Raw genomic sequence first — 26,031 nt, forward strand, 5'->3', positions numbered from 1 at the left:
CTGGACAAGAGGGCGCATTTTATGATTAACCTAGTGTTGCTGTGAAATTGAGACAAAAGTAAGGCAGGTTGTTTCCAGCAGGGATCATCTGTTTTAAGGAGGCAGGAGATCTCTGGGACAATGGGAGCATGAGGATAGTGTTTTGGTGCTGACTTTCTGGTCACAGACACCACCCAAAGAAGCATTTTAAAATATCCCAGAATATCCCTGTGCCACAGTTCTGTAGGGGAGCTGCATGGAAGGTACCAGAGCTCCCATAGGTGCCAGGCAGCTCCTGGGCCAGGTGCTCACAGGGGTGAGATTGGTGCTTCTTTAACCTCCCCATGAGGTTAAATCAGTCCCGACACGGGCCCTGGCAGCAGGGTCAGTGGTAGTGCTGTGCCCTCGGAAGAGGGGCCGTACAAGGGCACATGAGCAGTGCCACCAGCCAGGGGCAGGGCAGGGGTCTCGCTCTGTGGGCACCCAGCACCACTGCCTCCCCTGGATATGAGCTGGCTCCTCTGGAAACATCCAAAGAGAAAGTAATTTTATTGGTACTTTACGTGGATTCTCATTAATACTTGTTTGTGTTTGTTCTTTATTCAGCTAACACGTCACTGCTGAGTTCAGTTCCTGCTGCTGGAAAGTGTAGTAGCTGTTCTGGGATATTATTGCTATTTGCACACAGTTAAAGTTAACACAAGGTAATATATAGTCTAAAGGAAGTTCTTTTCAATAGAAGTGTATGTCCTCTCAGGCAGGGTTTGGTTGCCGTACCCTAGAGATTGAGCCCTGGGATGCTCTAGATTTTTGCAGCAGCTGTGAAGCCAAAGCCCTCTGTGGCTGTGAAAAACTGGCTGTAATAAGCCTCCATTTCAATGGGAAGGTGCAGTTTAAAAAGCATGGTGTTACCTGTCCCATAGCTAAATGCACAACTCCCACTGACTCAGAAAGTTACGTGTAACTTTGTTTTTCTCACTCGCAAATTTTAATTCTCTGACAACATTTGACTTGGGGAATTTGCTGCTATTATATTCCCAATATCCAGAAAATCATGTCATCTCCTCACAGGTAAAGAGGAGCCCAGACAAGACACATGCTTCTGTTATTCCAAAAGTAGCAAATTTTTTCCCTCGCTGATTATTTCAAATACAATTCACATCCAGATTATAATTTTTTTTAATATTATCCTAGTTTCATAAGTGTTAGATTGATCTTGGGTCTTGAGGAGCATTTCAGAAGTATTTCACTTTCATAATTAGATGATACACGTATGTCTGTCTTTTCTGTCGTTCCAGAATCCACAGAGTATTTAACTGGAAAAAAATAAATATCTTAAATTTAGTTGATTTGGTTTCTCATGTGCTCAGGACCTTATTTCACTTAGCTCCTGTCAGGAATCTTCAGACTCTTCACTTCTCTCCTAGTGCTCACAGCCACGACCACATCTGTGTGCATCTATGCAGCTTGCTGCAAATTCCAGTGGCAGCTGTTGCTGAACTTTTTTATTATAAAGAAACAATGTACATATTCTATTTTCTCTTCTGTTTTTTTGAAGAAGAATTCAAAGTGATAATAAGTCCTGAATATTCAAATAATAGAGACCAATAATGCACATCTTTAGCATCAGTGGACAGATGCAGTAGGACAGGCTGAGTCTGTAGGTGTTCAAATACCCCCTTTTGGGGGGGTTTCCCTCCCACCCCCCAAAAATTATTGAGGGACTTACAAGCCTGTAATAGCTCACACCTCAGGAGGTGGGCTCAGAATCTAAAGTGGAATCAATGAAAAATCAGCTGCAGTTTCCAGCCAAGCAGGAGGCAGCAGTGCAGTCCGCAGCTGCCCACAGTGTGCCCCTATAACCACGAAATAAAGTGTATATTATAGACTGTTGTGTGTTTTATGTACATAACAATGGTTTTAATGCCTGTATCCCATTTACTCTAAGTATGAAGAAATGCTGTCCTACACACTTTGATTTGTGGTGTCCGTGGGGGAGCAGAAGGTGTGTTATGCTGTAAATCAACAGTGTAATTCTGAGAATTGCCGAGTTTAGAAGAAGTTCCAGATTTGTCTCTTGTAAATATAAAAACCATTTCCTCCTGCCTTTGTGTAACAGGATGTTGTTATTACATTCCAAGGCCGTTGTCAGGAAAGTTGTTACTATGTTTTGCAATTCAGTACACATAAGTTATCGCAAAGGGCTGTTTCAAAAGTGCTACAAAGCATCTACCTGTGTGTAGTATGGGAAAACAGGAATAAGATATGCTGTGTTTGCTAGGGAAAGGCTGGCTACTGAGCTCTCTCTCAGCTCTGAATACAGTCCTCCTGCAAGCTTTTTAACCAAATCTTGTTTCCAAAGAAAAAAAAGATGTTTTTTTCCAAAAAGAAGTTATGTCGAGTTATGATATCTGATTTCACCTCTTCTGCACATGTAAAAATATACTTTTGAGGGAATACCCAGCAAGGAACAGTGAGTTTTCATAGCATTTTGATTTTCTTTGCTAGCAACAAAAAATCCCTTCATAAGCAGGCTTGCCTAAAAAGGCACATGGTCCTGAAAGTTTTCTGCTTGGGTGACTACGACTGTGCAGAAATTGAAAGGAGGAGGAAAAAAGGAGTGCCTCCAGCTTGTATAAGAAATGAACCTTTGCCCAATCACTTTTGTTTGTGAATAAGGTAACTTTTTGTGTGTGTGAAATTTGAAAGCAATAAGGTATGTGGGTCCTTTCTCTATATTGGTTCTCAAGAGTCGATCGCAGGGTTTTTCTTTTGGAGCCGGCCTGACGTTGTGAGATAAAGCAGCTCAGGGAAAAAAATGTTCTCAAGCAGATGCCTTTAAGAGACAGAAATCATGAATTTGTTGAATTGCAACCACTCTGGGGGTGGCTACAATGACTTTTTGACAGTGACAGTAACTCTGCCGTGTCTTTTCGAGCCCTTCTTTGGCCCATTCACTCTGGAAAGCTGCTTAAGCGCACTTAAGCGCATTAGCATTTGGATGCTCGGGGACCGTATTGACCCTCATTTGGAAAGTTTAAATGAGTGAAAGATGGAGCGATTTGTTAGAGCTTTTGAAACCAGCTTTAGAGAGCTGCGGGTTTTCCGCTCTGGTTTGTTCGGGTGCTTGTTCTAATCTGGTGTGCTGTTTGAAGGGACCAGACTGATTTGTGACACATGAGCCCAAAGCCTCTTTTTTTGGGCTTGACCCGATTATCTGATCTGTGCTCTGAATTTCAATCACCCGCGTGGAGGGAGCGAGGTTGGGAATGGCTCGCTGCTGGATTACCTCACTAGCTCCTATGGACACAGATGGCAGAACGGCCTCTGCGTGTCTGAGCAGACAAAGGGCTCATCCCCCTGGCCTGGCTGCGAGGGAACAGGTAGGAGGTCTGTGCTAAAAAGTAAAAGGTCCCGGAGGTGCAGCTCCCACGAGGGGTTCAGCATGGCACTCCTCCTGCCAGGCAGGGTGGCGTTTAACCAGCGTGTTACCCCTCTTCCCCCAAGGCTTCAGAGAACCACCTTAAATCCTGCAGATCAGATGAAGTACTCGCAGAGCAGCCCGTGCCTGTGAGGCCAGGGCTCCTTGTGCCTCTGGAACCTGGGATTGCACACACCTGCAGCTGTTCTGGTGCCGTGTTCTAGGGTGAACCCAGAGTCAGATGGACGTGGCACTGCTTTGGGGGACGGAGGAAACAGTCAGGAAACGTTTGACTGAAATGGACATCATTTTTTCACTGAGATGGGGAACCAACACCTGTTTCATTCACAAACTTGTAAGAAAAATAACAGATTTGTGGGGTTTTGCCAAATCCCGTACAAGTTACTTGTTAAAAATGAAAGTGCTCAACTCGCTGCTTTTTACTTGTACTGTGCCAATAGGCGAGGGCCTTTATCAAGGATCAAATTCTTATCAAATGGGAGCAAAATGTCCATTGGCAGATTGTTCCCGTTCTTGCACTGAGATCCTCAGCTGAGATCTTAATTATTTGGAAGCGGATGGATTTTTGTTTAAATATATGTGTGACACGAATTCCTGGCTTCAGGAGAAGGCGAGAATGGGGAAAGGAGAAGTGAGCTGTAGTTCATGATGTGTCTGGTATACACTGCACCTCTGATAATGAATCCAAATATAAGTATTTCTGTCTGTGAGAGATAGAAGCACATAGTAGGATGTGAAAGTCTGTACCACAGAACATATTTATTTTACAAATTAACATTATGCAAAATGAAAACATTTTCTGGTTATTATGAAAAGGAATGGGGTGAACACCTCATTCCTCGTTACCTCTTTTCCTTGTTACTTCTCCTTGACTCAGTTACTTTCTTCAACAGAAAAGACTTTTCTTAACAACCTCTAGCAAAATAATTCAGGACAGTCTTTGGCAGTATCCATATCCATATCCATGGCTGTGCACATATCCTGTCAGCAGCGTGTGCCTCAGCAGCAGCAGCCATGGATGCTGAATTGCCTCCCAGGTGTGGGGACATATCTGAGTCTTTGAACAGTGCCCAGTTTGAACAATTCCCTCAGTTCTGCTTTTTGATTTCCTTGTGGTTCCCAGCAGCCAGGCAGAGGGACACGGGTATCTGCACACAGCCAGCAGCCTTGCCCAGGCAGGGAGGCTGCAGAGCACTTAGTGAAATGTGCCCAGATGGAGATGCTTCCATTTCAAAGCACTTAACAGAATGAAAGCTTCACTAACTGCTTTGCTAAAAGCTCTAGATTTTTACTTCTTGCCGTGGTGGAGCCAACTCTTTGAACAGCCCATTTCATGTTGTTCTCCACTACCTTGGAACCGGGTCCCAGCCAGGCCAGTGGCCAATGGATCAAGGCCCAACAGTTTCGTGGAAATTCAAACTGTGCCTGATATAAAGTTGTTTATCTGTGTTCATCTGTGTTCATCTGTGCCTGATAAAATGTTGGTTCATAACATATTTTAGGCACCCAGTCCTCAAAATATCTAGGGACATGATGTCTCTTATTTAAAAGAGGGAAATGCTATGCAAAGTAAACTGTGAAAATTGCTGTCAGATTGTGTAAGCATTTCTCGGACTTGCAAAGTGTACTTGTAACATGAATCTACAGGCAGATGTTTTTGAAAACAAGGGTTAACTCGCAGAACTGTAGTGTCAATGTAGTTATCAGCTCTTAAGAATCAGCACAAAACCTGGTCATTATCTGTAACCAGTGGTTTGGAGGATGTTTGCAAGTAATGTGTGATACAGCATACAGTGATACCTGTGAAAGAAACTGTCTACATGGTACAAGCTGAATGACTGTTTGCCTTTCCTGATTGATATTTTCTTAATATTGCCTGTTTCTCTTCAAGTGGCAATTCAGTTTATTGTTTCAAGTCTATCATAAGTGGAAGTGACTTAAATTAACAATGTTTTGTATTTTGACCTACAACAAATTATATTTGATGGAGGGCATTGAAGATGCATCTATTGATGATGTTAAGTTAAATCTGGTCTTCTGTTGCATATAAGTTTGTTTCCCTTTCTCCCCTTATGTTTTTCTTAGACACTGTGTGCAAAGGCCACGATGCAGACCATCCGGGCAGCTGACACAAATGAAGTAGTCAAGCTCATATTTCGTGAATCTGATAATGACCGAAAGGTAAACAGCTTAATGCCCTTGGCACCCCTGTGTAAATAGAAACAGTGTTGAATGTTCATTTTCTTTTCTACAAGCATGAATATAGTTGTTCCAAACTGATAATGTAAAGGGAGGGGAGGATATAGATTGTCACACCTAATGCTCAGTTAATTGGATCTGTTTAAGTGATTGCCAGCCAAGCAAATGGGCAAGCTGACAAGGGGCTTTGGACATGTGGAAATGTGTGGTTTTAAAGGGCTGCTTGTCTCTGAAAGGGTCACTGCCAGCAGCTGGGTGTTGAGTTGCTGAGTCCAAGAGCTTTGCTGACCTTTCTCCCTATTTTTTTATTTAGGTTATGCTGCAATTAGAAAAGAAACTCTTTGACTATTTTAATCAAGATGTATTTAGAGACAACAATGGCACTGCGGTAAGTTCATTGCTACACCCTTTCAAAGGAGTAAGTTGAGAACTCACATACAAATTGCATTTCTCTAACCAACCCTTTATCCTATCACCTCTCCTGTCTGCAGAATGAGAAGAGATAATTCAGCCAACACAATAACTGCTCCAGATTTCCTCACCACTTAGCCAGTAATTTTGTGTATATTCTTAACTTTGGCATGTTTACCTTCTTTTTTATACAAATATATTGTAAATTAAATGTACACAACAATTCACTTTTCTTGTCTGTCCTCCAGTCTGCATTTCTTCAAACATCCTGTTTTTCTTCCTAGCTCCTCATTGTGCATCACACAGTAACTCAGGAAAATCCCTTAAATGCAAAGCCCTTCTGAAAATACCTGGGTCTTGTAAGTGTACAAAAATGTACTAGAACAGAAAAGTAGAATAGCAATCTCAAGCTCTGCAGCAGACTGTCACTGTTTGGACAAGCATGCAGAGCTTCCCAAGAGGATTAAACAGACAGGGGACACTAACACTCTGATTTGTGGTAAGGAATCTGATTTTTATGTGGAGAGGGGCATCACAGTTTCTTTAATGTGATTTTATTTCAAATGGTCGCCACTTCATTTTGGAAAAGCTGTGTATCCCTGCTTGCAGCTTTCTTCATTCATTCAGGGTTCCTAGGGGTTGTGTATCCAAGGGAACACAGAGAGGGCCCTCGACCCCACCTCCCAGTTTGGCAGCACTCTGAACCAGGCACGCAGTGTGCCCACTCACAGGGCACTTGAGTTGCTGCTTGCTGCTTGGCTCTCCAGCTCTCTCTTCTCCCCTGCCTACAGCTCATTCTCTCACTGCCCACAGAGAGCCAGGCTGTTGGAGGGCTCTCTGCAGGGCTCTAGGATATGGAGGGCAGCTGAAGCCCTGGTGCCCTCTCTGATTTTAAGTTGGCTTCACCTGGGAGATTTATTCCATTTGAGAATCTGAGATTTCACTCATTTGTTGAGGTCAGAAGAGTTTGAGTAAGACCCATGAGGGGTGAAGATCTGATTCCCCTTCTAGTCTTTGTTGCTGTCCCACAGTGTGGCTCATGTGGCCTGTGTGCTCACTCCACGAGGTACCTCTGTGGTACCTTCAAATGCAGTGACTGTCAGAGCACTTTGGGGTCCTTTGGTTTCAATTTACAGGGTGAATGCATCCTCAGGAATGCCTAATATTTCTTTCACTGATGTTTTGCAGTTTTGGGGACATTTAATTCAAAGCAATAAGTCTCCTCCCAATTCCTTTTCCCATATTAATCACATTCCTGTCTCATTTATTTTTTTTTCTATATGTATAATTATAATGACTTTTCCAGGTTTTTTTTAAATAACTCAAGTATTTGTCATTTGCCTTTTCCCCCAGTGCATTCCTGAAGCTGTGTAAAGCTGTTCTTGGTGCTTGTTTGCCTTGTCCTAGTGGTGCTTGGTTTGCATACAGGGCTGTGGGGTGTGAAGGTACAGGCAGAATCCCACTTAAGCACATTCCATTTCAAAATCAGTAGTCATTTCTTTCATGCATCAAGAAGTGGGAAATCTTCCAGATCAAAAATGGGAGAAAAGATAAACGATATAATGAGCCATTGGAGATAATCTAATCTTCATGGTCTAGTTAAACACGCAGCACCATGATCACTAAAAACAAACTACCTATCTAAAAGGATAAATGTCTCTGTGCCGAATTCAACCCAAAAAATCCATCGCATCCTTCATCAACCGCCGGGCTTGTACCGGCCTGACAGAAATTTAATTCAAGCTGGCTCCTGAAAATAATTATTGTATTTTAAGAGTAGTAATCATTGGTCGGGACATGATTGAATGTGTCCATGCCTATTGACTTTTTCTATGATTTATAGCTTTGTGCAGTCGATATTCCCATCGAAATTGTATAATTAATTATAAGTGGGGCTGTCAGGTCTGCAGGATGGAGTGCCCTGATGAGTATTTGGGAAGATTAAATTTTCCTTAGCTGTACCAATGCAAGGCTTGGGAATTTTCACAGTGCTGGGGCTGTTGGATAAAGATGTTTTCTGTGTGTTTAGCAACTGCTTTAGCTCAAAATCCATTGATTTTTCAGAGGGTATTTTTTTATCAGTGCCGTGTCTCTTCAGTAACATTGGAATGTATACGGATGTGACAAGACCTGACAAATATTTATTATCAACAGGCTACTTTTTCATTGTCCATACACAGTTATTCTTTCCTTTTTACTTTGTAATCAACAAAAAGAATCATAATATATATTTATAAAAATGATTATTTTTAATAAAAAATCTGATATAGATACAAATCACCTATTTAAAAGAAATTCAGTTTGAAATGCATACTGTAATCTGTCGGGTCTAATTTTCCCAAACTAATCTGTAGCTTATTCAGGTTTAGCTGTAGCTTATTCCAAAGTTGGCTTAGCAATTACCTATATTGATTATACCAGAGTGCAATGCCTGTTCTGTATCATTGTATTTCAGAAACACACAGTTTTACCCAGTTCTGTGGTGATAGGAAAAAAGATAAAGCCTATTTGAAAACAGGTGTTGCAATAACACAGAAGTGTTTTATTATTTAATTCCTATGTTCTGAATTGTACGTTGGAGTTGTGGTCCATCCAAGAGACCAGGGTGTGAGTCCATAACCACACAGAGCTGTCCTGTGTGGGAACGTGGGGAGGGTGCTGCAGAGGAGCGCTGAGAGACGTGGGCAGGAGGAGGTGCAGCATGCAGAGTTCTGCTTTGGCATCAGACACGTCCCAGTTAGGTTGTTGCTTTTCAGTTAGCAAAAGCTCAGCATTTCTGACTTGGCTGGTAGGACACAGGCAGGCTGTGCTGATGGGTTCCATGGTGTCATCCTGCTCTGGGGGCTTGTCCATGAGTGGTGGAAAAGCACAAGTGAGGCTTCTCATTCTGGAGTGGTGGACAAATGAGGGTTCTCACACCTTCCCAGAGGCAGCAGCCCCTGAGCAGGAGCCACCACCGTGCCCCCATCACTCCTCTGTGGTCCTGCTCCTCTTGTGCCCAGCGGGTGCAGAGAGTGCCTGGAGCCCTGCACGGATTTCCTGTGGGGTCCGTGGTGCTGCCCATGCTGCTGAGTCACACTGGCTCACCAGCATGTCACTCACACAAAACACAGGTGTAGCTTTGGATTTCCAGCCCTTAAGTGGTAAAAATCAGCCATGCTGGTGCTTCCAGAAGAGGGGCAGGAAATTCTTGAATAAACCTACACTTTTATCAGTTATTTGAAGATGCTTTACTTGATTGTGATAGATCGGGCTATAAGTGAGTTTTTTTCCAAAAGGAGTTCCCTGTTAATTTCAAAACAATCAAAAGAAAAGCAAGCCAAGAGTAATTATGTAATGGAAAAAATATAATCAGGTTATTGACTTATACTGAAGAACCACAAACTAAATTGTATTTCTTCAGTAGTCAATTAAATAAATATGTAGTAAGAATGTAAAAACCTCTAATGACTACAGAGGAACGATTTAATCATCAGGAATCATTTTATAATCTTTAACTGCAATTAGAAGTGAGGAATGGTACCTACATTCCTGTCTTTCCTATGCTCTGTATTAAAGAATCAGTCCCAGTAGAAGCTAATGCACTGTCCTTAGGATTTGGACCACAACTGTGCAGTAAAAGTGATCAGTGAATTAAATTGTCTAAAGAGTGGAACCTGATGATATTCCTGCTAAAATCATGACCTCTTTTTTCTATTGATCTTTGTGGAAGCTGGTGACTAGTAGTGAAGCTGTGCCTGCTCTGGTGGTCCTGCATCCTGCTGTCCCTGCTGTCCCTGGGTCCTGCTGCCCCAGCCCCCCCAGGCCCATCTCCCACAGAAGCACAGAGCCCCTGTCCCTCTGTGGGTTGGGCTGCTCGGGGCAGAAGGATTAGCCCAAGGGTGCTGCTGCATGCAGCTCCAGGATCACCAGAGGGTTCAGAGGGTCCTGGGGGTGTACAGCATTCATTCCAAACCAGAGCCAAAAGTGTTATGCTGAAAAGCCCAGTGATTCCAAGCCTGGATTTTCATGGAATGGAAGTGATTCTGTTTCTTATTTTAATTGTGCAGCAGCTCTCTTGGTGCAGAGGACAAACAGTGAACTCTTATGGAGATTATGTTCTGACTCAGTTTCCCTTCACAGAATAAATTCTCTTTATTCTGTGTGTGTGCAGCCTCAACTGATATAGTCTGAGAAGAAAGTTATACTGTGCTCTAAGTGCAGATTGAGTTAAAGGTCTTGTTTTCCCTCTGAGAAGTAGTGATTTATAGTGATGTGTTATCATGCTAGTTAACTTAGAGATATTATTGCAAACAGTACATGCAAACATACTTTTAAATTTTAAACAATATATTGGTGGGGGTGTATTGTGTGTATTCCCAGGAAATCCTGAAATGATACACAAATTGAGCAGAAATATATAGTCCACAAGGGACCTCTGTTGAGATTTTTGTGAGAATATGTATGCTTATGAAGATTAAGGATCTGGCGTCACTGAAAATGTATTAATCAACAGACAAGATATAGCACAATGCACTCTTCCCAATGGCCTTGGCTCTGACCCTTTTAAAGATAATGGGAATACTGTCCACTAGGAACTAGATTAGGACGATCAAGTGCATTTCATCAGGGTATGACTTGAACCATGATCCCAGAGGTGAAAAGGCAGAGGTTTATCCACTGAGCCAACCAGCCCCTGTCCAGATAAAATCTTGAATATGATGTATAAGGGCAAATTAGGATAGAGAAAGGAAATTGATTGCTTGGGACCATTGCTACCTCAGACTGGTCATAAGGAAATCCTGCCTATCCTGAAACTGCTTCTTTTATTTAACATAGTCTTCTGAGATGCCTGATTTTCATAAAGTATTAATAGGAAAATGTCTTCATGCTCTGCATCTTTATCCAGAAGCAGCATCCTTGTGTTTAGAATTGCATTTGCTTAAATGAGCGATTAGTTGATATGCCACTGGATAAACAGCAAAATGAGAAATGACAGAGATAGGAAATATTACAAATATTTCCCACACAAGGAGGGGATGAATTGGAATCCCTGCTGGAAGAGCAGCACCTCAGTGTCAGGTGTCTGGAAGTTCTCAGTGACCTTGGGAGATGCCTGACTCCCTGTGAGGGCGGCAGGGGGATCGACTGGAGCTCCCCACACCGCTCGGGCACACCCAGCACTGAAATGCCTCATGCCAGCCAAGCCTTGGGGAATCCTCAATCCACAGTGGGAGTTTTGCCCGAGTAAGAAACATTTCATAGAAGCTCCTCAAGAAAACTTCATTTTTGACCACTCTACAAGTATTCTAAAACTGTATTCTCCATATTTCGTGCTTTTGCGAAATTGCAGCTCACAAGTAACTGTTAACAGGAGAGTGCCTGGGGGTTTGGACTCCCAAGTGGGACAGACTAATGTTTCTCAGTAACAGATATATTAAGTTTAATGAAATAATCCATGGAGTGTGTCATATTTGCAAGTAGGACATTCCTAATTAAAGTCTTTCAGTTTTAAAGACAGCATCCACTCAGTCATTCCTGACATTTTGAAGCTTTGTCACAAGCTGTTGTGCACAGTGTATGAATTACTGCAATAATATTTATTGTCTGTCCCAGCAAAGTTGTGAAAATGGCAATTTGCATGAATACATTTTTCCAGAGTCAACTTTCTTTTAATTTGAGGTAAGCACTGGAATCCCAGGAGAGTGAGCAGCAAAATCCAATTTTCCCATCAGAAAATGGGGAGTGTGTGTTCAGCTGTGACCAGCTGGTGGTCACAGGGCTCAGCCCCTGGCCTGTGGGCCCCGTGCCCTCCCATCAGGCTGGTTCCTGCCAGCAGATCCCGTCTGCCGGAGGAGATCCTGCACACAGCTGCTGGCTCTGGGCCCTCTGGCACCTTGCAGGTGCCCCAGGCTCTGCTGGCACAGGGCAGCTCAGGGAGGGGATGCAGTTCACTGCTGCAGGGCAGCGTTTGGGCAGGGAGCCCTTGGGGTGTGGAAGGAGCTCCTGTGGTCACAGCAGGGTCACTGGTGCTGCACGAGTGGGAGCCCAGGCGCAATCTGTGTCGGTGCCTTCGGCTTCTTCCCTAGTTTATCCTCTGCTTATACTGCAGTCTTCTCATTGAGAGCTCATTTTCTAAGTAGTACAACAGGTTCTGATTTCTGATGTTTTTTGCAAGTAGTGAAAGTCTCACAGGGTAAGATCTGGCTTCTCTGCTGCATGTTGCAGAACAGAGGGGTGGCTGAGCCCTTGGAACTGTTAGCAGGGTGTTTGACTGACAGCTTATCCATGCCAGTCGTGTCAGCCCTCAGTGCCACTAGCACTGTGCTGTGCCTCACCCCCTAATGCTGAGAACAATCTCTTTGGTGCCATTCCTCTGTGGCCAAAAATCCACATTTCTCTGAGTGCCGTAGATCCACATTAATGTGGGCATTGGTGATTTGACAACGCTGCCATTCAGGATATATAGATATGTACAGAAATATAATATTATACAAAAACAGCATAAGTGGTAAATTTATATTCAATGATTTGGGTTTTTTTCTGTGAAACATGATTTTAAAGACAGGCAATGAGAAAAAGAATATTAATATTCAAAATATGTAGTAATATAGAACATTTTACATAGTCTTTGTTTGAGAATGAAGTAGCTTTAAATCAGGCAGAGTTATGGATGGCATTTTCATGGATAAGTGGGAAGGATCAGCATTTCCGCAGGCTTTTACCTGAAGTCAGTAGACTGCTGAATCAGTCTCTAAATAATTTACTTGGACTGGAAAGATGGATAAAATTACTGCCTTTCCAAAGTCTCTTGGAAAAAAATGTGTGCTCCATGAGACTGGCAAAGGAGGTTACAGTGACCAGGGTCCACATGTTTTAATTCTCTGAGGTCACTTCTGTCTGCTCATCTCCTCTTTTTGGTCTGAAACTTCATTTCCCTTTCACAGCTGTGAATTCTCTTGTGGGCCCTGCGGATGGATTTGATAAATGCTGCTAATATCACCTCCTGATCTACCAGTGCTCTGACTTTGGTCTGTAGGGCTTGATGAGTAATTGCCGTTGTTCTACTCCGATGACTGAATTAAGTTGCCCTGTTTGAAGGGGTTCATACGTGTATGTTTTTAGCCAAGGTGGCCCATTGCAGTGTACCCAGTAGATGCTGACCTTTTACCAGTGCTTTAAATTGAAGCAAGCAGAACCTCAGTTTCTGCAACTGCCTAGACCCTCTAATAACCCTTTGATTACTGTGAAGCTGCATAATGTAGGAATTTAGAATTTTGTGCATTGCTTTCTCCTCCACCCCAGCACATAAATGCATGTTACAGCGCTGCCAAGAAAAAGGGAACAAAAAGTGAGACTCCCTTCAGCAGGTTTTGCAGAATACATAGCACCATAGAAAACCAGCAGTTCAGATAATTCCCTTAGGAGGTGATGGGCACTGCGGCTGACACAGCCATCAGTCCTGAAAGCTTTTAATTCTCAAAATAAATAGGAAATATCCTTTACTGCACATGCAGTCATTCCTACACATACTGCGTGGCTGCATTCCCAGCAGTGTGGGGTCACAGGGACTCACAGGCAGTAGCTAACTATTGATACACTACCTGGATGGATGGATGGATGGATGGATGGATGGATGGATGGATGGATGGATGGATGGATGGATGGATGGATGGATGGATGGATGGATGGATGGGGGATGGATGGATGGATGGATGGATGGATGGATGGATGGATGGATGGATGGATGGATGGATGGATGGATGGATGGATGGATGGATGGATGGATGATGGATGGATGGATGGATGGATGGCTGGATGGAGGATGGATGGATGGATGGATGGATGGTGGATGATGGTGGATGGTGGATGGATGGATGGTGGTGGATGGGTGGATGGATGGATGGATGGATGGATGGATGGATGGATGGATGATGGATGGATGGATGGATGGATGGATGGATGGAGGGTGGATGGATGGATGGATGGATGGATGGATGGATGGATGGCTGGATGGATGGATGGGATGGATGGATGGATGGATGGATGGATGGATGGATGGATGGATGGATGGATGGATGGATGGATGGATGGATGGATGGATGGATGGATGGATGGATGGATGGCTGGATGGATGGATGGATGGATGGATGGGGATGGATGGATGGATGGATGGCTGGATGGATGGATGGATGGTGGATGGATGGATGGATGGATGGATGGATGGATGGATGGATGGATGGATGGATGGATGGATGGATGGATGGATGGATGGATGGATGGATGGATGGATGGATGGATGGATGGATGGATGGATGGATGGATGGTATTTTCATTCAGGTGCTCATCAAACATTCTTGTTGGGCTGGTCACTGAACATTGTAGAGCAAACATCTTGATGTAATATCATCAACTTGGTGTTGGAGCAGATAAAACGTAGACCTTGCACCATCTTCACTGTTATTTAGGTATAAATACATTGGTGAAACTGAGTTTGGAGGAAAAAGCCAGTCTTCTGAAAACTGCCTATGACATATAATTCTGGAATGATCTGCCAGTCACAGCATTTTAAAATCTCTGTGTAATTGCTCCAATTACCATAGCATGTTATGTAACACCTTAAAGATTTGGTTCTTAAAGATGATCTTATTATGAGTAAATTAAATAGAACAATATATTGATTTCTGGCATTTGAACTTTTTTTTTTAAATTATTTTTAAGGCATTTAGACTGACAGACATACTCATGTTTCCTGTTCCAGCAATGACATTATTCACAGTGCTGATTGGTGTACAGTGTGGAAATGAGTGAGCAGCTTGTGGTGAAATTGCCATGAAAATAGTATGTTCCAGGTGGGGTTTTTAAAAGACAATGTTAGATGCTTTAAAAGTAAAGGCATTACCCTGTGAAATTCTGACTGCTCCTCAGTATCATCTTGCCCCTGTTAATTTTCATTCATTTTCTGTCATGCCAGGTTGCTCCAGGCACCTGTGTACCTGTAAAGCAGATGGAATTGACTGATGCCCGTGTCAGGCCCTGTGCCTTCTCTTAACTAAAGTTGCTTTTAGGGCAAATGGCATTTGTAATTCATTGTGACAAGGCTTAGTGAACGCCTTGCATTTGCATCAAAAATCTTGTATTTTGAGATTACAGGTTTAAATGAGAATGCAAGTGTTAAAACATGGTCTTCTACTGAAAAGAATAACTGCAGTTTTCCCAAAATGCACTGTTCAGGTTTTCATCATCTCTTCAGTTCCTCTCCTCACTGCCTGCAGTGCTGCCAGGTAAACACAGAGAGGTTCTGGGGGGGTTCCCTCTGCTCAGCCCTGAGCACACAGATAACCTGTCCGTGCCCTTGCAGGAGAGAGCAGCTGTCTGTCTGCACACTCCCTGGACAAGCTTGGACAGAAGGTTACAGGTGCTGTAGCACAGTCACTTAATAACTAGGAAAAAATAATTTATAAAAGTGCATTATTATTTAATATATAGCAGGAAGTAAAAGCTTATGCAAATAATCCAGTAAAAATATTTGGCTGTTTTACATGGCAGGATGAATTCTTCACCATGAGCATTCCCTAAATCCTTCCAGGCACCTAGCTGGGCTTTGGCTTCAGGTTCAAGCTGTCCCTTTACCTGGGAAAACTTGGGAAACTGGCAGCACAGTACACAATGCTGTCTTGTTCCTGTTATCTGCCACCAGTGTCAGCAACTCATCTGCATAGCACTGACACTGCATACACAACTGCAGCAAACAAACACAGCAGAAACTTATGTGGATGATAATGCACATCCAAATGCTTAGTCCTCTAAACCCCAGGCCTCACCGAGTTTGCAAATATCATCACAGCTAGAATGATCCGAATGTTTAAAATTTTGAAAATGTGAATTGGTGTGAGAGGACAATGCATCTATTGAACTTCGCCAACCCTTGGGATGCCCATGAGTAATTTATACCATTGTGTTCTGTGGAGCATTGTTCTTTCATTCAGTCCTCCCAGTTTAACACTTCAGAAACAGCCTTTCTCCTGACACCTCCCCTTCCCTACTCTGAGCAGTTTACTTGGAACAGTAGGAAACATGTGTAGACATACATTTCAATTAATAGTTTTAACTGGGGATGGCAACTTGTTTTCCTCTCCCAGATTCACATAGGGTGGCTGATATCTCTGAAATGGAGACACATGGAGCAGGAAAGGGATGGTAACATTTGTTTTCTTAGCCAGTGTGTAGGTATTGTGGCAACCAATCTGTTCTGCTTATTGAAATACAGAATCAGAAACATTCATGGTGATGGAAACGTCCATTTATTCTTCAAGTGCATTGAGATTGCTTCAGTTAGACCAGGGAGTGCTGGACCAGCCCAACACTTTTAGTATTGAGTATATTATTAGATACATACTGTAAGTTTCCACACATATTTTGAAGTATTTATCTAAACAAATTGAATTCTCAGGCTTTCAATCAGATGGTAAAACAAGCACAAATTGTTGCAGTTATTGTTATTGCACAATCTTTTCAGCATACTGTCACAGAGTTTGGTGTCGAATGAAATAAAGCAGGGAAAGCTGCCCATCACCTGGCATCTTCGTGTAAGGACACCTACATATGGCAGGAGAGCCTGGAGAGAGCTGGGTGAGCCATGGAGAGGGAGCTCATCAGCAGTGCAGGTGGTTCAGGTAGCTGCTTTTCACACAGATAATTAATGTGTACAAGTAGCTGCTAATTGCACATTTCAGGAATGATTTATGAGGTGACAGAGGGGAAAGGGGCACACGATCTAATTTCTTTGGAAACCTCTGCCATTCATACAATGGTATCAGCACAGCTGTGAGATGGGACATGATTAATGAACGGTGGGCAAACACGGCCCTGGCGCGGGACAGTGCAGTGTGGGGATGATGAGCTTCTGTCTCTAGCCTGCAGTTCCCTGGGACTTCGGGCTGCACCCCGGCCGGGTTCTGGAGTAAGATCCTTTGTGTCCATCAGAACAGTTGCAGGTTTAATGGGGACAGTTATCACTGAGTTGTGAGCGGGTTTGTGTTTATGAACAAAGACTGTGGATATTTATTCTTTCTGTAGAGGTCATGGGGAAAACAAATGTGGCTGGGACTAATATTTATACAGGACATTAAATCTGTTAAACACTTTCTTCTGGTGCTCTGTCTTGGCTGCTGCCTGGGAGCACCCTTTACCTACTGTCACGTATCCCTCTGGCTGTCTGCCATGCACCACCCAGAGCAGGTGTACGGGAACTCGGCTTTGCTCGGGAAGAGTGATGTGCACATTGTGATTGTTGTACCTGCTCATCTGCACTAAAGATAATACAGAGTAATATGATGCATTTCACTGACATTCTCATGGGCTGCTTTGCTGTTCTTTTTTAATGCTAGTCTAGTTTATCTCTGAAGAGACTGCTAACGAAATTCCAAGAAATGTAGCCTTCTTGTGCTGTAAGTGCACTTACAGGGCAGTGCTGTGAAGAGCCAGTATTACCACTTCACTGAGGAAAATGAATGTTTTCAACACTTTTTTCAAGGCACTGTTTATGTATCAAAATAGTCCAGTCCAGACAGTTTTGCACTGTGTTATAAAAACTATTCTATGAAGGCTATACCTCAAGCTGTGTGTGATCATAGTTTTCTTTTATTTCCTTTTATATAATGTGGTATTTTTAAATTGCTGCAGTTCAACATTAAAGAGTGAAAGCATTTATTTCTGTCTTTTATAGCTTTTAGAATTTGACAGAGAGCTGTCAGTCTTTAAAGACAGATTGTATGAACTGGACATCTCATTTCCTCCCAGGTAAGATTCATATATAATCCATTTATTTAACTAGCTACAACATAATTATTACTTGCACTGTTGGTGAAATGTGAATGTTCCCATATTTATTGCAGAAATTATAATGATGTCTGTTCGTTTCATGATTGTTTATTCTCCCCACATCCCCTCCATCACTAATAGACCACATGCCAGTAGTGCTCCATAGCTCATCGTGTGGGTTCCGCTGATCCTGTCTTTTATGGCTGCTCTTAAAAACAGGAATGTGTGCTCAGAGATGTGGAAGGACTTTTAAGCACTGGGCCCTGATCACCTGTTAAATCACATAATTGCAACCATAAAGACAGTCTTTGCCTCAAGCTGTTTGATGACTGCCAGCAGTGGCACTCAGCAGGAGTGCAGTCAGCTGGGGGTGTAGAGCCTACTGCCATCACTCAGTCACTCAGGAAATCCAAGAGGAGTATCAGGAAGGAGGGCAGGAACTTAGATTCCACTTTTTCAGTTTCACTAAACATCATATAATTACTTCAGAGTGTTAGAATAAATTGGCTGGCTTAATACACATGGATGATTTTAGTCAGCAGTATCCCTGAGGTGTTTTAGCCATGAATGGACACTATTGCTATCACACAAAACCAAGCATTTTGCAAAAGGCAGTTCTATCCCAGAGAAATCTGTGGAAGACATGGTGCCATTCTATACAGGTATGGTCCCTTTCTAAGAGTGAGGAAGTCAAATCTCACAGTTGCTTTCAAGGGAAAGAAATGCTGTATTCACAAAGAAAAAGTTCAAAAAATAGTAGAAAAAAGGCAGATAAAACTGTGCTCTTCATTTACTTTCTTGTTAATAGATTTAATATGTTTAAATACTACTATTTTATGCTTCATGGACAGATAGAAAAGTATGATGTTTTGGCATACACTAAGAAAAATTTGGGAAGCTTGCCTTTTGTGATCATAATCTCATTACTTCTTACCAGCCAGCTGTGATACTGATTTGCACTGATCCCCTGGGACACTGGAAGTGTGCACGGAGTTACCAGCACCCTGAATTGTCCTTATTGATTGAGTATGAGAACAGTAGACCAGAGGGTGTGTACATCCCTACCTGTGTCTCACTCCTCATGGATCTGGTCAGGGTAGATGAAAGTGAGGGGAAGTGATACAATTTTTATACCATACATACTCTTCTACTTCATTTCTCCAACATCAGTGCTTTCAGCCAGAGCAAGGCTTACCAAAAATACATTGTTCCATGAATAGTTTTCAGCTTCTTCAGACTCTGTAAGAGCTTTTCAGTGTCATGCCCCCCTCAAGCAGAGATCAGGAATTAGGTATGAGTAGTCTCTGTGTGTTTTAGTTCTACTCACTCTGTTTCCTTCTCATCAACTAGGTAATAGTAATAATAATAAATGGTTTAAAAATTATGTACTGAGAGATGGCATGCAAATATAAAGAGCAAACTGGCTTTTTACTAGGGTGCTTTTTTCACCCATCCCTCCTTGTTTTCTGTGTCATAAAGCAAAGACATCCCATTGCCCATCCTGTGGTCCTTGAATGGCCACAGTCTCAGTAATGTATTTTTAACAGAAATACATTACTATTTTTAGTTATACGTAATTTTTGGTGTGTATAAATAATTACTTATGCTTCTATGAGATTTATAGATACAAATTGAATTTGTATCTGTAAATAGAATGGTATTAATGCAGCACAGCAAATTAATGTTTCTGCACATCCAAAGGAGTTTTCTCAGGGTCTTGGCAGATTCTGCATTACTGCACATTTGCTTCAGGACTTTTTAGTTAACTTTGAATGTGGGAAGGATTGGAGAGCCACTTCTGAGCTCTTCTACAGCCACATCTAAACCTAGCATTTCTGCAGGCATACTTAGGGAACTCAAAACTAGTCTGTTGTTCTTCCCCAGTGCAATACTGTAATTTAAGTCCAAATGTCTGCTTGATCTGCTGTGAATTCTTCCTGACTAGGGTGACCATCATGATGCAGTGCAGAGGGAGGGGTTCTCAGGTACTCATCCCTTAGAACCATCTAGAACAAAGCCTTGACTGAGCTCAAGGGTTCCTCCAACCCAAACAATTCCTTCATTTTGTCATTTTTTAGCACTGAGAGCATCTGCAGGCCTGTCAGTTATCTCCTCTCTGTTCAGCAGCCCTAAAGCATTTTCCAAACTCATCTTCATTTCTGAGTTCCTTTCAGTTCTTTAATGGGTGTGCATAAGCCATATCAGCTCACAGCCCTGCATGCCTATGCCCAGAGGAGCATGCCAGGGATGCAGTGAAGGAACTTCAGGGGAAAGAGGCTCATCCCACCTGTTCTGGAGCCAGATCTGCTGATGCTGGGTCCACAGAGCCTCCCACACATTCTGTCCAGGGTCCTTGGAGCCTGCAGGGCAGTGGCAGGAGGACAGCTGTGGCCAGGCATTCCTCTGGCCCTGTCCAGAGCCCACCTTTCCCTGGCAAACCCTTCCTCTGTCCTGCTGAAATGTGCCAGAGGCAGCCTGGGAGGGCAGCCACAGTTCAACAAGAGACCACAGGCTATGTGGCAGGTCTGCTATGTTAGACAACCTGTAAAAAATTCTTCCAACAGAGTATTCCTCCACTCCTGTATTTGGTGGTCTTTTATTTTATATAGTGAATATTCATGTTTTCATCTTGTTACTCTCTGTGATCTAGTGTAGCCTATAGCAACCCAATCCACTGTAGACTAAATACAAGTTAGAATTTTAAACTCTCTAAGCTCTGTCACTCACAGGCTGAAGAGTCTGGCCGTGAGCAAACAGCCCTGTGCAAGGCTGCAAAGGGCTTTGTGGTAGTCAACAATCACTCCAAAAGGCAGAAGGTGTGAAAAAAAGAAGTAAAAACATTGTAGTGTGTCAATATACAGGTGGGCAATTGTTACCTTTATCACTGCTCTCCATTAATTATTATAATTATTCTTGTTGCTGCTGTATAACAAAGATAGGAGCTGACTTTAGCAAGAGTTCACACCCACATACAAGGTTTGCTCTCAGATAAGGCTGCATGCACAGCAATCTCATGTATTAATCATTCTCTTAAAGTGACCTATTCTTGTTTGTTGTTGAATTAGGCTGTCATGTAATTTACTGTTTGGACATATGTTTGTGTCTTAGATACCCTCTGTGTGATATTTGTCTCAAGCAGACCCTCTGCACTGGCAGTGTCTTGGCTTTTGATGCCTCTGAGCAGGAGACAGGTTGAATCTCATTTACTCTCGCAGAGTGTTCCTCCTTTGAAATTCTCTCTAACACTGGTTCATTGTTCTGCAAAAATCTTATTTGGTCCATAAAGTATTTTTTCTCTACCTTGTATTTTGTCCCGTGACCCTTCTCTGTTCTAGGAGGTTGCACAATGGCACAGGTATTTTTGTGGTCTGATTTACACTGAGCCAGCCTGCTCTGCAGGAAGCATTGCCCAGAGTGCTCCCTTGTTTCCCTTGTTCCTTCCCTTCTGCAGAGGCTCTTCAGAGCAGAACCTCTGGGTGGCATTGCACAGAGCCCCCATGTCACCCTTGGGTGTGAAATGGAAGGACAAGATGATGGTTTGGGTGTCAGGGCTGCTCTTCCTTTCCAGTGTTCTCACTGCCTCTCTGCACGTTCTCAGGTCATACAGACTGCCTGCTGACAGGGCAGGGCAGCACTCCTGAAGCAAATGGGATTCTCATCTCCTAGAATATCTCCTCAGTAATGCTGCTGGTCCCGTTGTCTCACAAAAGGGGAGTTAGGCACTCAGATGAAAAAGCCCTGGGTTATTTTTATGCTTGCATTATCAGTTACTTTTATAACACTTTTTTTTTTGGTCATCTAAGTATTTTCTACTGAACAGAAATACTTCAGACTCACTCATGCACTGTAAAACTCCTTCCAGGTATTAGTGAGGTATCTGAAATCAGCCATGGATCTCTCAGCCCCCAAGGAACAAATTCCCACCTGACATGATGCAGTTGTCTGGGTGCTTCCAGCATCTAAGGCTGAAGCACAGGTATTTTTTCCCAGCTAGAAACAGAAAGACAGCTGTCATTTCCTCCAAAACAATTTAAATTTAATTATTACAATGATTTTTCAGACAGATCTTGCCTCTATATTTCCACTCGCATTAAACCAGTGCCACTCTCACCAGTTCTCAATTTTCAAATAGAAATAGGGTGTTTATTTTGTGAGGAGCCAGACAGCATTACCCAAGGTCTGGTTTAAGGAATTATGGGAAAGGGGAAAAGAAAGAACCACAAACAAAGTAAAAATGTTTCAAAGAAATACTCTACACCATATGTAAGGTAAGGACTCAGACCACTCTGCAAGCAGAAAATAAAGCATATTCTAAAGAGCTTATGCTCCTTGCCAGGCTGTCCCATCTGAAGGTACTGCTGAAAAGCCCAGTAGTTTGGAGCCTGAATCCTGACCCTTTTCTTTGCTCAGGTCCCAGGGTTTTTTTCCCAATATGAGATTTTGTAAAATTTAGCCCAAAAGTAAGGTACTTTTGAGAAGTACAGGTAGGTATATTCCCAGAAAAGACATCAAGCTCAATCACAGTCATAGATAGTAACATCAGGCTGTTCTGGTGCAACAAGTCAGCACTGGGTCCTTCCCAACAAGTCAACATTATTCATCATTCCATTTATCCACTTGCAATAGTAGCAGTATTGCATACATTGCGTGGGGTAGAGCATTACTGTTATTAAAGCAATAGAGTTCATCACTCAGTGTTCACTTGCTCAGGCACTGGTATTGCCAGATAATCCACTTTTGCCATCCCCTCCCCACGGCCCTGGGGTCAGAGCAGAGCCCAGTGTGCCCGTTGCCATCAGCCTGTTGCCATCACTCCCCACAGCCCTGGGGTCAGAGTAGAGCCCAGTGTGCCCGTTGCCATCAGCCGTGTGCCGGCCTCTGGTCCCGGGCAGGTCCTGGCACAGGAGCAAGCGCCAGCACGTGTCCTCCTGTCACCAGGGTTTGGCCACAGGGTGGTTTTCAGCAGCACTATGGACACCATTCTGGGTGAATGTTTTTCACAGGAAGTGAAGGGTTGCATTGTGCTTTCTGGGGAAAAAAAATGGGCTCTGGGTTTATTTAATTTTTAAACTGAAAAAGGTCCTGCGATGCTGGTGATACAGGAATGCTCACTCTGAAGCATATTACAGACCAGTATTTTCTAAAGAAGACTGTCAAGCCAAAAAGCACAAATGTATTAAAAAGGTTCTGATAAAAATACCATGTCATTAACCCTCCTGTTTTGTGTTGTGCCCAGACTCAGGGCTCAAGTCCTGTTTACCCATCCTGCCCTTTGCTGCTGGTTTGCCCGGGTGACCCCTGTCCCATTGTCACCTTTGACTCCAATTGTTGGTACTATCACCATGGTGTTAGCGTAGCCTGTGCAAGTAGCAGCTGTTTAACACATTGCTCCATAACTCCTGTGTTTGCAGGGCTCTGTTTGCCCTCCTGATTTGGCTGAAGTGAGACACGTATCGTGGCCAGTTGGCTTGCAGAGCATCACCGAGGCTTATTAGTGTTTTGGTACCTATGAAGCAGATAATCTAATTCAAACACCGGTGTGTCTTACTGCTTGGCTTAGATATGCTGCCTAAGATGTGCATGGGAAGAGAAATTACATGGGGTCATTTGTTAGGAAGAGATCTAGGGAATCCAACTCCAGCTCTCTCTTTCAGGTTCAGGGAAATAAAAAATGTTAATTCAATTTTAAAGAAGAAACTAACACTCTGGTAGCTGACAAAAATTAGATGTCACCCTTTGATGAGTTGAATAGCATTTTGTTGAAATCACACTTAAATACCAGCTCACACTAGTGCAGACTGTAAATTTAAAATATCAAAATATTTTTATTTTATCTTTGGCCTTAAAACTCTCAGAGCACCCAAAGGTTGTATTGGCAGTCCATGTTCACCATCCTTTCTTCAGGTAAAAGTATCTTTGCCAATCTGAGAGCACATCAGAGCTGAAGGTAAATTGATCCAGCATTTTCTCAGATAATATGAAAAATAGTAAATAATTTTCTGATGAAGAGTGGTTGGGGTTTTTCCCCTTTTGAAGTTAAAAGTGAGAAAAGGTTTAGTAAATATGAGGACTCATACCTAAGTTCAGAAACAAAATGAACCAAATCAAAATTGTCTCAGCTCTTCCCATAAAGAGCTCAGTTTTCATTGATGCTTTATAGTTCCATCCCATCTAAAATACTTTGTATTATAAAAAACATGGTGATATAAAGTGTGGGGACAATTGACAGATGAGCAAGCACAAGGAGTTTTTGAACAGGAGGCATTTCCACTCCCTGAAATGTGATAAAGTTTGCTAAATGATCTGCATTTGAACCTAGATGTAGGCTGCACAGTTGTTCAGAATAACCTTTACTGGAATAAAAAGGATTAAATAACTGAATTTTCCCCACTGTTGCCTAGTGAGTGCTGCCACACTTCCCAGAGCAGCACTGGCAGCGTGGTCTGTAGAAGGCAGGGTCCCATAGCAGCACCAGGTGTTCCCAGCACTGGATGTCCCCAGCCCTGGATGTCCCCAGCACAGGCTGTCCCAGCACAGGCTGTCCCAGCACGTCCCACGGTGGGCGCGGCCCAAGCTGGAGGACACCGCCTGTGGAAGCTACAGGTGGCAGCCCTCCAGAGGGAATGAATTGTTTCCTGTTAGAATGTACATTTCACCCATCTCACTAACAGATTTTATCCAGGCTTGCACACGAGAAGAGTTCATTAGGAGCGTTTTTCCTAACTGGAAATGCCAGTTAAGGAGACATTTATATACACAGCATTGTTGGCTTGTGTTTTGAGTTCAGGCAGTGCTGACAGGATGGTTTATGATGTCGGACAACTTTTCACTCTGCAGTAAGCATTTTTGTAAAGGTGTCTAATCATCTCTGACAATACCTGTCAACAGTAGTAGTGCTCTGATATTACTGACCCTCTTAATGGTTTATTTTCCCCAAACAATTGCCAAGTAGTTCTCATCCTTATTGTCTGTGACAACAGTAGTTCATTGGACGGCCTGCTCTTTATTAACAGAGTAAGTTAGCAATTCATCAAAGGGTTTGGTTAAATTTCAACAGTATTGAACATTATATTAATGATGTTGCTGGAAGTTTTATTCAGAAAACCCACCTGACAGTAATCCTGATTAAATAAGTGCAACTGAAACAGAAGTTTGTGAAATAGGATGGAAAAGCAGCTAGAAGCTGCATCTTCAGAAGGAGTAAGTCCTAAACAAGTGGAAATAAATTGTGCAAGCTTTTCACATGGATGCTCCAGAACTGCCTGTCTGCACATCATCCAGGGGCATGCAGAGTCAAAGTGTATTTTGTATAATTCTGCTGGCTGGAATACACAGAGCATAATAGTCTCTTTTTTGCTATTTATTACCCTGCTAACATGAGTGGCTAAGGTCCTAAATTCCTAGAACTTTGCCACTGTTTTAAATAGGGCATAAAATTTGTTCCACAGGGAATTCCTCATTTCCCCACTGTATTTTTAAATAGATGTATTAGAGTGTGTGTAAAAAAGTGTGTAACTGTACTATGGAATACAGTGGAAGTGTGTACATCCTTACCTTACCTCTAGCACCTGTATGTGTTAGCATTACATCTGTCTATCATTTATGTTTCAGTGGTACCTAGAGGCCTTTATCTATTATGTCATCATTTTTACATGAGCACCCCCTATTCATTCTCAAGATCACTGTGTTCTGTGTATTACACAAGGTAGATTGTGATTGAAGCAGAATGCTAATGAAAGGAAAAACTAATGCATTCTTTCCTGTCTAATTATTGGGATAGGGAGAGCTGGTTTTCCCTTTTTCTCTGCTGCAGTCATTGTCCCAGTAGTCAAGACTAATGATGGAAGCACAGAAGGATGGCACAATACTTCCCCAACAGGAGATTCATATTGGAATTTCAAACTTTTGGTTATTTGGTATAAAGTCCTTGACTTTCTTTTTATCAGACCTGCAGTTGTTTTTATCAAATCTGTAATTATTTCTACAATTCACAAATCAGAAAATCTGTTGACTTAGAATTACTAAGTAAGTTTTGAATTAAGAACTGGTAGTTCCTTACTTGCCTGGAGTGAATGTGTTAAAAGAGGCTGGAGATGTCAGCAAAACAAATCTAACTTATTGCCCTTGATCACAGACAGTCTTATTCCTAATGTCTTTAGGAAGATGGGTATTACAAGAATAGTTCTGCTTTTTTGCAT

The 26,031-nt window shown here is 42.6% G+C and overlaps 1 protein-coding gene across 3 annotated transcripts in view; it reads left to right on the forward strand.

Moving 5' to 3' along the window:
* The window catches only part of INPP5A (inositol polyphosphate-5-phosphatase A), a 182,218-nt gene that overhangs the window by 145,583 nt on the left and 10,604 nt on the right, over positions 1 to 26,031 (forward strand). For all 3 annotated transcript variants that reach the window (XM_050976241.1, XM_050976242.1, XM_050976243.1), the window contains exons 10-12: positions 5,507 to 5,602; positions 5,934 to 6,008; positions 17,739 to 17,812. In XM_050976241.1, the coding sequence (XP_050832198.1) occupies positions 5,507 to 5,602; positions 5,934 to 6,008; positions 17,739 to 17,812 (245 nt within the window). The remainder of the gene's footprint in view (positions 1 to 5,506; positions 5,603 to 5,933; positions 6,009 to 17,738; positions 17,813 to 26,031) is intronic.

Source organism: Serinus canaria, chromosome 6 (assembly GCF_022539315.1).
Source record: "Serinus canaria isolate serCan28SL12 chromosome 6, serCan2020, whole genome shotgun sequence".
NCBI classification, from domain to species: Eukaryota; Metazoa; Chordata; class Aves; order Passeriformes; family Fringillidae; genus Serinus; species Serinus canaria.